Below are 12320 nucleotides of genomic sequence, written 5' to 3' on the forward strand. Positions count from 1 at the left end.
TTGGAAAGACACCTAGTGACCTCCCTTTTCTAGAAGTCTTCAAGCAAAGACTGGATGACCATATGTTGGAAGAGGAGCTATAGAGGGCCCCCCCCCCCCCACACACACAGGTATAGGTTGGACTAGATGGCCTCTGCCACTTTGAGATGTAATTGAACTTAGGAGTCCTACTTTATGAGGTTGGGGTGGGAGGAGAAAGTGGTTATTAAGGGAATGAAGAGTCTGGTTTCTAAGAAGGAAGCAGGGAAGAATTGGAGGGGTCTGGAGTAAGGAAGTGGGTGAGGGGATTTCAACAGAGAAGCCAGCCAGTACTTCATCAGCCCTACCGGAATAGAGGAAAGAGGCCGTCGATGGGGGAAGAGGAAGAAGGATGTGACCAGAGAATTTGGCAACTTTGGAGTGTCCAGATACTTTCTTGGTATAAAATCCATTTCAGATGCTGGAGACTAGACATCATTCACTGTTGTTAATCACCAGTAGATTGTAACTTCGGTAAGTTGGCTTTACATTATATTTGTGTAAAAAGAGGAAATAGAGGAAGTATACTGGGGTACTGGAGCCTATTGGGGAAGATCTATATGTCTATTCTATTCTACATTTTATTCCCCAAGGGGGGGACAGATCTGGGCTCACTGAGGCACTGGAGGTTCTGGTAGAACCTGGGGAATAGTTAGAGGGCATCCTGACTCCATTCCATTGGATGCAGTATTGAGGGAGGGAAGAAGAAAGCATTGGAAATTCAAGGAGTTAATTAGGGAGTCTCTGACGATAAAGAGAATCCTCAGGAAGATGAGAGGGTTAAGGATCTTGGGAGGAATTAGGAAGGGAGAAGAAAGAAGAAAAGGCCTAGGAAGAGGTGTGAGGGAATTTTTGAGTTGTAAAATTTGGATACAATTTGGGTGAATAATGTCAGTGAATTGCAAAAATGGGATATATACAGGATGAGAGCCTGTGCCCCCAACTTCTGATTTCTTCTCCCCTCTGTAGATACTCAGTTCTGACCCTCTGGCCTCTGCACTATGTTGAATACCTCTGATGATGCCAACTTTTCTTGCTACCACCCATCAGTAGTGGACTATCGTTATGTCGCTGTAGTCTGGGGTGTGGTGGTGGCTGTGACTGGCACTGCTGGCAACCTGCTTACCCTGATGATTGTGGGTGCCCAGCCCAAGCTTCGTACCCATTTCAACCTTCTCATTGCCAACCTCACATTGGCCGACCTCATCTACTGTGCTCTTCTGCAACCATTTTCTGTGGATTCCTACCTCTATCTTCGTTGGCGGGCTGGGGCTACTTTTTGCCGAGTCTTTGGTCTCCTCCTCTTTGCAACCAACTCTGTTGCCATCCTCACCCTCTGCCTCATTGCCTTTGGCAGATACCTTCTCATAGCCCACCCTACCCTCTTTCCTCGGATCTTCACAGCCAAGGGAGTGGCATTGGCATTGTTTGGTACATGGGTGTTGGGCATGGCGAGCTTTGCCCCGCTCTGGCCCATCTACATCCTGGTGCCTGTCGTCTGTACATGTAGCTTTGACCGAATCCGGGGGCGTCCTTACACCACCATCCTGATGGGCATCTACTTTGTGCTTGGGCTCAGTTGTATTGGCATTTTCTATTGCCTCATTCACCGTCAAGTGAGGCGGGCAGCCCAGGCACTGGACCAGTACAAACTACGTCAAACCAGCTTCCGACCTGGAAATGTAGCTGGGGCTGGAGAAGCCCTACCTGGGCACTTTCAAGAGCTGGACAGTGGTCTGGCATCAGGGGTGACCAGCCAGGGGACATCATCTGAGCCAGGCAGTACCCTGGAGAGTGACTCATCTAAGATAGGAAGCCAAGAAAACAATAGATTATCTAGAGTAGAAAAGAACAGCCAAAGGGTGGCTACCCACATGCTACCTGCTAAAGTGCCAAAGAAGGCCCAGGATGGCTCATCGGAGTTTGGGAAGGTGACTCGGATGTGTTTTGTGGTGTTCCTCTTTTTTTCCCTCAGTTATATCCCTTTTCTGCTTCTTAATATATTTGATGCTCGGGTTCAAGCCCCACGAGTCCTGCACATGCTTGCAGCCAATCTCACCTGGCTCAATGGTTGTATCAACCCTGTACTTTATGCAGCCATGAACCGTCAATTCCGTGAGGCATATGGGTCCATCCTGAGACGGGGACCTCAGAGTTTCCGAAGACTCCGCTAACACTTTAGGCACTGGCAGGAAATGGGTCCCACCTACACTACCAACAAAGTGGGCATCATGGCCATAGGCACAAGCAGGACATGTGGAGATCTTCATGGCCTGAGTCCCTTCTGTGCCCATCTTTCTCACTTCTCTACCCTCTTTCTTTGTATCAGCATTACTATTAATAAACAGACTTTGTGGTGTTTGTCTCTCCAATTTGGGTCCTGACAAAGAGGAACCAGGATTGGGGCTCAAGCTGGGTTAAAGTTGGGAAGCCTGACCCTGAGACCATCACTTTACCTTTCATTTATATAATCTCTAAGGCCCCTTCCAGTTCTAAAATCCTATAATCTTAGGAGGGCAAGGGAAAGATAACCAGGATTCACAGCTGGAAGATTTCAAAGCCTAATTAAAGCCAATTTGCATAACCATTTGCATACAGTTGCAAGTTTTTTCATTAAAATTTCCAGAATGCCCCACCTTGCAGCTTTAACTCCTTTTCTCCTAAGGTCCCCCAGATGGAAATATCCTGGAAATACCCCGGTCCTGCTCTGGTGTCACTGGCCCTAGTCACAACCTATTCACTTGGGGGTAGGATGTTTAAGTTGTGTCTTTGGAAACTGAGCAAGAAATTTCTGGGTATAGATATTGGGGGGAGGCATGTTAGGGTTAGAAGGTAGAATGTCAAGCTTCCAGCCCTCATTCTGGCCTTCTCATCAGTTTACCCCACCCCCATCGGCTGCAGTCAGCACTCTCTCTTGTGAAAGAGGAACAGTTGGAAAGGAACCTTAGGGGCCAGGGGAGTCTATATAGGGGGCCAGGGCCTCGCTATCCGGAGAAGAAGGAAGTAGAAGGTAGTGTGTCCATGGACCACATGTGGCCACTAGATGATGCTGGTTTCACATTTTCCCACCTACGGGGGTGGGGGTGGGAGTGGGCATCTGCTCAGAAGTTCCACCACCTTACTCAGTTCTTTTCCCATTTCTCAAAGACTGGGGGTGGGGGGGTGGGGGGAAGAAGGTTCCTATTCTGAGACAGGGAGTTGCTGAGGAAGAAAGGTGATTCTCATAATCAAAGTAAAGTTAAACAGACACCAAGATATACCTCTTTTAAACAATCCCAAGGCCCCCCCAGGGTTAGGAAGACTTGAACTCATAGAGAGAAGCCAATTCAGGGAGAATGGAGACAGACACAGACCTTCCTGCCTTCTTTTCTCCACTCCCCACCCCTCCCCCCAACATATAGATAGAATCATATCCAGGAAATCTGAGAAACTCAAGGATCTGACCTCCCAATCTATGGCTTTATCTTCTAGATTCCCCCTTCTCAAAATAAATTACTCATAAACACAGTAGAATCTTCGCTCTTGGGAAAGGTGTGAGAAAAAGAAGAGGAAAAGGGAAGAGAGGAGAGAAGAGAAAGGTGGACAGGGGAATCATGAAGTCTCCAAAGGGCTATTTGGTAGAAACAAGAGAACATGATCTTCCATTGCAGCAAGAGGCTTTGGGGTTAGACTCCAGAAAAGATATCTCAGTTGGCAGGGAGATTCTGAAGCCAACACGGGATAAGAAAGTAAAGTAAAGGGCATAGAATGGCCCTTCCACCCCTTCTTGGGAAACTCCGAAGGAGGATGCCTAGGAAGCAGCAGCACCCTTCCCAGCTTCAAATGGCTGGAGCCTATGTGACCAGGGTGAAAATATGGATGGGAGTGAATGTATGCATGCATGCATAAGTGTAAGCATTATGGATAATGGATGAACTCATTTAGTTCCGTGCGGTTCGGCGTGCATATGTGTTTGTGTGGTGGGAGCATGGCACAGGGTTTTTTTGTGAGGGGCATGTTAATTCCTCTTTGTCTCTGTTTCTTATTTTGTTAGTAGTTCTATGTCTTTTCATCAGAGTCCTTCTCATGCTTTGCCTTTCTTTTTCTTCTCAGCATATGTACATTTCTCTCAGTTAGTCTATCTCTGCATCTCTCTCTCTCTCTCTCTCTCTCTCTCTCTCTCTCTCTCTCCTTCCCTCTCCCCCTCCCTCTTCTCTCTCTCTCTCCCCCTCCCTTCTACCCTCTTCCCCTCTCTCTGCTGCTTTCTCTCTCTCTTTCTCTGTCTCTCTCTGGCAGATTTATGGTCCTTTCAGGGACTGCCATTGGCTAAGCTCTGACAGAGCCTGATTTAGCGCCCTGCCCCATTGGTTGAGCCTGACAGGCCGATTTACGAGTTGTTCTGCCATTGGCCGAGCTTCCCAGGCTCTGATTTATGGTTCTATGGCTGGGGGAGTGGGGGTGGGGGTGAAGGGAGGGGGGCTGGAGAGAGGGTGCTCCTCCTTTCCTCCCCTCCCCCCTCCTTTCTCCCGTCTTGCTCCTCTTTCCTCTCCCTCCCTTTTCAAACACAATCCCCTCCTCAGTTCCCTCCTCCTTTCTCTCAGGGAGAAATATGGAAGGACTTAGGAAGCAAGATGGGGGTAATATAGAGGTGGGGGCTAGAAGAGAGAGATGGAAGAGTAAAGGAAGGCTGAAGGAAGGAGATGAGGGAACTGAAAAGAAAAGATAGGGATTCTGAGGCTGGGAAGGAAAAATGGGGAAATTAAAGGGCAGAGACAAGGGAATTGAAGAAAGATGGGGAGACTGAAGGAAGCTAGCATGGGGGAGGATGCGATTTCGGGGGACTGATGAGGGGGAGAAAAGGAATTTAGAAGGCTGAAGATTTAGTCCCTTCCCATACCCTAGAAATAGACCGGCAGACCAATACTTTGCTTTTCAGATCTGTTAATTCTCCATATACACACCTTCCACTCTGAGAAACAAGGCAGAGATACACAGACACAGAGATAGGAGGGAGCAACAGGGGAGATGAGAAAAGAGAGAGACACAAGGGGGAGAGAGAGAGAGAGAGAGAGAGAGAGAGAGAGAGAGAGAGAATTTAATTAGGTTTGGAAAGCAACTTGATAAGAAGAGGTCAGATTGCAGGGGGTAGAACTCCCCTACCCCCAAACAACCTCCCTCCTCCTTCCCTCCCAAAGATACCCAGTGGGATTTTTCAGACCCCTTGACGCCAGGAGGCTTGGTGAGGGGAGGGGTCTTAGCACCATACCCCTGAACTCCTCTGTTCTGTCCTCTTCTCAGTTAAATGTATGACTTCAAGTTTAGTCTACAGGATTTGGGAATATTTGTGTTCTAGCAATCAATAAGCATTTCTTATTCACTGCAATACTAAGAGTTAGAAATACAAAGAACAATGCTCACCCTCAAGGAGCTGGCAGGAAACAGGGCAAACGACACGTACATAGAGAAAAGCATATAAAATGTGTACCAAATGAAGAGAAGGTAGTTTGGGAAGGGAGGCCTTTGGCAGCTGGGGAGTTCAGGTATTACTTGAGTTTTAAAGGATTCCTAAGAGAAAGAAGGGAGGAGGGAATCACTCCAAATGTGAGGGACAGCTGGTTCAAAGGCAGAGAGGTGCGAGATGGAGCATCATCTTTAAAGACCAAACAGAGGAATTTTCTATCTGATCTTAGTGGTAACAGGAACCTTTACTGAGGAGCAGGGTGATGTAGTCAGATCTGCACGTTAGGAAAATCACTTTGGCAGCTGTGTGGCAAAGAGATAAAAACTTGAGACCCAGAGACCAAATGGGAAAATAGCCTCCTTTTTATAATAAATAGTCCAGGTGAGAAGTGATGAGGGCCTGACCTAGAGTGGTACCTGTGTGAAAAGATTGGCTGTATTGGAGGGATGTTGCAGAATTAGAAATGAAAAAATTTGGCATTCTGTGGTTGGATACCTTGATTCAAAGTTGGGAACATAGGTGATGGGAAAGGTGGTGATTCCTTTGACAGTAAAGGGAAGTTTAGAAGAGGAGTTTGAGAGGGAAAAAATAGTTTAAACATGTTAAGTTGGAGATGCCTCCTAGACACCCATTTTGAAATGTCTGAAGAGAGATTAGGGCTGAAAATATGGATTTGGGAGTTGTCTGCATAAAGAGGATAATGATGATGATGATACTAGGTGTTGAGAGAGAAGAAAAAAGGGTGCAGGATAGAATCTTGGGCTATACTCACATATATCAGGAATGACCATTTTGGCTGTCACAAGAAGCCTTTCTCCCGACCCCCAGACTCTTGGGGCATACTCACACATATCAGCAATGATGTGTTATGATGATCCAACCAAACAGACTGATAATGAGCAGTCAAACAGGTAGGAGAAGAACCAGGAGGGAGTGGTGTCATGCAAATCCAGACAGGGGGGATTATCCAGGAAGAGAAGGTAATCAATAATGTTGAATACTGTAGAGAGACCCAGAAGGATGAGGATTGAGAAAAGACTGTCAGATCTGGCCATCTGAGATCGTTGGTAATTTTGGAAAGAGCCATTTGAGTGATAAAGGAAGCCAGATTGAAAATGGTTTAGAAGAGAGTTGAAAGGACAGAAAGTGGATGTACTTGGAGCAGATGGCCTTTTCAGGGTGTCTTCACGGAGAAAGACAGGAGACCTTTAAGATAATAGCTGCATGTTGGTTGGGGGGCGGGGTGGGCAGTGCTGGAGGGAAACAAATAGCGGGCCATTGTGGGAGTCCCTAGTTGGGGCTCTAACTTAGCTGCTTGCCCCTTCTTCTACTGGCCAGAGAAGTGAAAACCTTGGCTCATTGTGGGGACTGTGGAACTATGGCAGAGGAGGGCATGAGGGGTCTTCATTCCAGAAAATTCCCCAGTGGGACATGGGAACTCTTGGAGCAAGCAAAATTGAAGGTAGAACCAGAGACTTTTCATGGTCCCTCAGCTTGCCGATAGGATGAGGACTGGGCTTTCCAGTTCCCCTCTATCCTCGGAGTTGTGGTTGCTGAGGAGCTGAGAAGAGGCTAGAAACACAGTCGTGGCCTTTTCTGCTGTTGCCCCTCTGTCTCCATAGGAGAGGAAGGTTTGAAACACCTTCTTATGGTCTGGTCCCTGGGAAAAGAGAATGGGAATGTGGGGCCCAGGGCGTGCACCTCCTACAAGTCCACACCTCCCCCCTCTCCCCAGCCCTATGTGACACTGTAACACCACACACACACACACACACACACACACACACACACACACACACACCAACCCATCATCTCCTACTACTGAGAGAAATGGAAAAAAGACGAAGGTCTTTCCACACCTCTGTTTTTGTGTCCAGGTATCCCTGATTCTCCCAATCTAGCCCTTTCTAACCCAAATAGGACTTTTTCTGGGACTGGGCAAACAATGGTGGTGGTAGGAGGCAGATAGATTGGTGAGAAAAGGTACAAAGAAAGAGCCTGGGGCGACGCACTACCGGTGCTTTCGGCCATGTCTGGCGTCTTACTCAGACAGGTCCTCCAGAAAATGATCATCCTCACCCCTAATCCCAACCTTCTCAGTCCCTGAGGCAGGTCAGTACACACAAGAAAACTGGGTTACCAGGGAATGGAAGAGGAGAGTTGGGATCCGGGCTGGCCCTTTAAGAGCCACTTAGGGTCAGAGAGCCTGGGCTACAGGGAAGGGAAGGAGCTGATGTCAGAAGATAGATGGGCAGCAAGATGGGGATTGATGCTAATGGGGGAGCTAAAGCTAAGTACCCAGACACTCTAAGGGCAGAACTGCAGATTTGTCTTCCTTATGCTCACCCCCACCCCACTGCAAACCAGGGCTGTAAATCTGCTGCCTAGATTGGGGAGGGGACCAGACACGTGTCCCTCTCCCTTTCCTTCTCCCTCTCCCTTTCCTTTCCTATCCTCCTTTCCGATTCCCCTCAACTTCTTTTGTCTTTTCCCAACCCTCTCCACTAACACACACATCCATCCATACTCAACCCTACATCCATTGAAATTCCCAGTCTCCAAGGGATCATTAACAGTAGAAAGATTTGAGGGTAGACTGCAGGGAGAACCGATAACTGTAGGTCTGCGACAAGATGAGAGGGGAGGTGAGGATAATTTCTTCCTCTGAGAAGAGGGACCTGAAGGGTCTGTTGAATTCAGTTTCCTCATACTTTTTTTCCCCAGGCCATTTTGACTGGATCACAAGCAGCCTTTCCCCCTGACCCCCAGACTCTTCATAGCTCCACTATGGTGGCTAGAGGGAAAAAAACGGTCTGGCCCCCAAGGTCAAGGGCCAAGGAAAGGGGGAACAGTCTTCAGGAAGCTGATTGTGCATAGAGGGGGCAGGGAGCCTCAGGTCTGCTCAATCACAAAAGTGGGGGGAGGGGGTGGACGGGTGTTGGGGTGGAGGAAAAAGGTGTGTGTGGCTGGAAAAGGTGCGTGTGTGTATGTGTGTGTGTGTATGTATGTGTGCATGTGCGTGCGTGTGTGCATGTGCGTGGGCGTGTGTGTGTGTGTGTGTGTGTGTGTGTGTGTGTGTGTGTGTGAGAAACATTTCCATTCTCGAGCTCTGGACGGTGTGGGAGGGACTCTAGAGGCTGGTTTGATTTGGGAGCCAGCTCGGGAAAAGGCGTGAGCCATCCAGAGAGAGATATATAGTCCAGTTTCTTGGAAACTCCCAGACCAACCCATCTCCCTCCTCCCTGTCCCCCTCCCATTCCCACCCTCACGCCCCCCACCCAGCCTGCTGACAAGAGAATATTCAGGCCAACATTCTATTTACTGTAAAGGCACAGACTCTCCAGCGGCTCCTTTCCCCTTGCCTAGGATCTGGGTGGGGGGGGCTGGGTGTTTGTGGGCTTCTTCTAGGTGACTAAGGTTTGGCCCCAACAAAACCAATTCTATCCCTTTGCCAGCATCCAGGCAGGACCGTCTCTCAGCTTTTAGGGTTCTGGGGTGATCTTGAGAAGCCCCCACCCCAAACCTCCCCTGACTCTCTCACTGCTGCATTACCCTTATTTCTTTTGCCCAGTGTCTCTTTCCTTGTCACGTTCCACTGATGCCATGCTTTGGAAAGCCAGAGGCTGTCATGGTAATACTCTCCCCCTCCATTTCTGCCACCCCGGTCTGAAATCACTCTGGCACCTTTGGCTTTCTAGCCTGGCTTCTTGTGCACCATTGAGTCATTCTCTCCACCCCGCTCCCCCAGACTTCAGGAGTAAGGGAGGGAATGAGACAGGAAGGAATGAGCTATTAGAAGGGAGTAGGAGGCATGCAGTCTCCCAGTATCCCGATCAGTTTCCCCAACCCCAGTCAGGGTCACTGCCCCCAACCCTTTTCTCCAGTCCACTTCCCCACCCCCAACAATAAATCCTGCCTTTGTCTTTCTCTCCCAGCCGCCCCAGTAGGCTGGGGGTCAGAGGTTGGAAGTGAGTGTGTATGTGCAGGGGGAGGGGTCAGTGTGTGTAGAAGAAACAGAAGCAAAAGAAGGAAGGGGGAACAAGAGGGAGAGATGGTCAGGAACAGCTGGTGGGCAGGCACTGAGGGGCTAGGGAGGAGAGGGGGAAAGGGAAGTGCACCCCCTCCCACAGGGAATGGGGCCTCTCTGCTTCATTGATTCAGGCTGCAGCATTTGGCCTGCCAACATTCCTAAAGTGTGGCCCGAAATTTCTGGGAAGAGATGGGAAAACAAGGGAATGGCCCCCATAGCATGAGGAATGCCAGGGAGATGAGGGGAGAGGGGTGGCCTTGAGGCAAAAAAGCTAAGGAAGGTCACCATATAATGGGAATGCTGTGGGAATGTGCTGCCCCTTCCCCCAAAATACACATAGGATTTATGGGCCATCAGAAGTAGTCTGCCCCAGGAGAGCCAACTTTCCCACTGGGCCTTCAAGTCCCTTTTCTGCCTCCTTTCTCAGACTTCCCCTTTCTTTGGTGTTTCTCTCTACCCTATGCCTTCTCAATCTATTCCTTTCCCAATCTCTTTTGTATTTTTTCTCTTCCCTCTACACCCTTTCTTCCTGTTTCTCCATCTGGTAGTTTGCCTCTTCCTTACTCAAACCATCCCCTAACCTTTTCCTCCCTTTCTAACCCCTTTCAACCTTCGCTTCTTCCTTTTTGCTACTCTAGCACCTCCAGCTTCAGGGAGACCCCAAGAATCAGGCACCAAAGGAGAACTTTCATGTTGGAGTCATACAAGGGGTTCAGGCCAGGAGAGTCTGGATCGGAGATTCTTAACCTTTTTTCTGTGTAGTGGTCTGGTAAAACCAATAAACCCCTTCTCAGAATCGTGTTTTTAAACAATTGAAGAAAATGCTAAATTTCAGTTAGAGGTTATTGAAAAAGAAAATGTAATTTTCTTTTCCCATTTAAGTTCTTGGACTCCTGAAATCTATCCATTAACTCCTTAGGGATCCATGGATCCTTGGTTAGGAATGCTCGTCCTAATGGAAGTAGGGAGGCAGAAAACTTAGAGAGGGGTAAGAAAGAAGAGTGGAATAAGAGATGAAGCAGAGTCAGGGTCCAATGGGGTGGGAGGTGATCCCCCAGAGATAGGGGCTGAGAGATATCCTCTGAGTCAGACTGAGACCTAGGTAGACAAACACAAATAGAGAACACAAACCCAGACTCTGCTAGAAGCCAGATGCCAGGTCTGAAGAGAGGCAGGTTTTGGCTGGGTCTGGCTAAACTCCAGACATCCTTGTCTCCTCTGCAGACAGAAACTAAAGCTGCTTGTCCCCTTCCAGACTCCCCCCCCCCCTGCCCTATTCCCCCTCCCCACCCCAATGACATCAGCTTTGGCTGCTTCTGCCCCCAGTGGCCCACTGGCTCTGCTGATGACACATCACTGGGGTGAACTAAAGGCAAAGGAAAGACTTCACCAGAGGGAAGAGCAGGGGCTTGGGGAGCCCTTGGGGGATAATGGTAAAGAGGAAGAGGGGCCAGCAGCACTGGAAGCAGAGGGCCTAGGGCTAAGGGACACTGGGGAAAGGGGTAGGGGCTGTGGGGGAACTTGAGGAAAAAGATCTAAGGGGTTTAGGGAGCATTAAATCACCCTGTGGGGGGGATCACCCTGTCTGTGCTCAGTAGGGTGGGGAAAGGGTAGAATTGGGGAGGGGGGGAGATGAACGGGGGGAATTGCCACATCTGGCAGGCAGGTGTTTGGCACAATTAAATCTGCAGTTGATTTCCCAGCCAAAAAAGCTGGGGGTGGGGAAAGGACCTGCCAAAGTCCCCTCAGGGTTGATGGAGGCTGAGTTTATAAAGCTGAATTGAGGAAGGGTGAGAAGACATCCACAGAGACAGGCAGAGATGCAGTGAGATGGAAAAGAAAAAAAAAAACCCTGAAACAGTGAGACAAAGGCAAACTGAAGATGAAAGGCACTTAGTGAGCTGGAACCCAGGCATTCTGTTCTTGTCTCCTTCCTTGATCCACTGTGGACAGACCTATTTGGCAATACTGACAGCTAAAGTAAGACACAGGTGCCACAATACTGGGGTTCTAGTCCTGGCGAGGGAGGGGAGGCAGGAAAGGGCAGTCAAGGTTTGACTCAGTTAGGAAACTGAGGACAGGTCTGATCAGAACCTAGATGTCTGGGCCTCAAGACTTGATCTTCTATGGCCATAAGTGCAGGGCTTTGGGGGAAGGAGGGGGGCCCTCCACAGGGCAAATCAGAGTCGGGGTTGAAGATGTTTGGAGGGAAGAGTTGCATTTCCTAAGCTCAGACAGGAGAGGGCACTGGTAGCTAACCATCAACCCTGTGGAGCAGCGCCTACCCCATCTTGAGCCCCACATTTCAGATACAGGAGAGGTGGGGAGGGTAATGGGAGTTGGTCCAATTCCTAAGGCTTCCTCAGCTTGCCTCCTGGCCCAGCTATGAGGCTTCAGAACGAGCAGAGTCAACTGCTCAGAAAGCAGTGAGCCCAAATAATTAAGGGCACCCAAGGCGGATCTTGCCCAGGTTCCCCCTTACTGCTGCTCTTCACCCACAGCGGTTTCTCAAAGATCGCCGAATCCTAAATCCAGCCAGCTTTGCGCACCCTCGATGCCAGTCTCATAGTTCCTGTGTGGGGGAGATCCAACTCTACAACTAAATCAGTACTATGGGGGGGGATGGTTTCCCCCCAAAACAGAGAAGAGGGAGAAAAGGAGTGGGAAGAGAAACAAAGCTTACTCTGTCACCGAGGCAACCATAAAACCTCCAGCTAAATCTATCTTGTGAGCTCACCGCCCCATTAACATGCAGGGCCAGGCTCTGCGCCAGCCCGAGCCACATTCATTTGTGAGAAATAAAGGTGGGGGGAGGGAGCTGGCGAGGAGGGG

At 49.2% G+C, this 12320-nt stretch overlaps 1 protein-coding gene across 1 annotated transcript; it reads left to right on the top strand.

The window, feature by feature from the left end:
• The first annotated feature begins 446 nt into the window (after positions 1-446).
• GPR84 (G protein-coupled receptor 84) lies at positions 447-2440 on the top strand. The gene is made up of 2 exons (XM_036761430.1): positions 447-492; positions 988-2440. Exon 2 carries the CDS (start codon positions 1020-1022, stop codon positions 2190-2192), a length of 1173 nt encoding a protein of 390 aa, XP_036617325.1. The 5' UTR covers positions 447-492; positions 988-1019; the 3' UTR covers positions 2193-2440.
• Positions 2441-12320: the final 9880 nt, after the last annotated feature.

The sequence above is a fragment of the Trichosurus vulpecula genome, chromosome 5 (assembly GCF_011100635.1).
Source record: "Trichosurus vulpecula isolate mTriVul1 chromosome 5, mTriVul1.pri, whole genome shotgun sequence".
Taxonomy (NCBI): Eukaryota; Metazoa; Chordata; class Mammalia; order Diprotodontia; family Phalangeridae; genus Trichosurus; species Trichosurus vulpecula.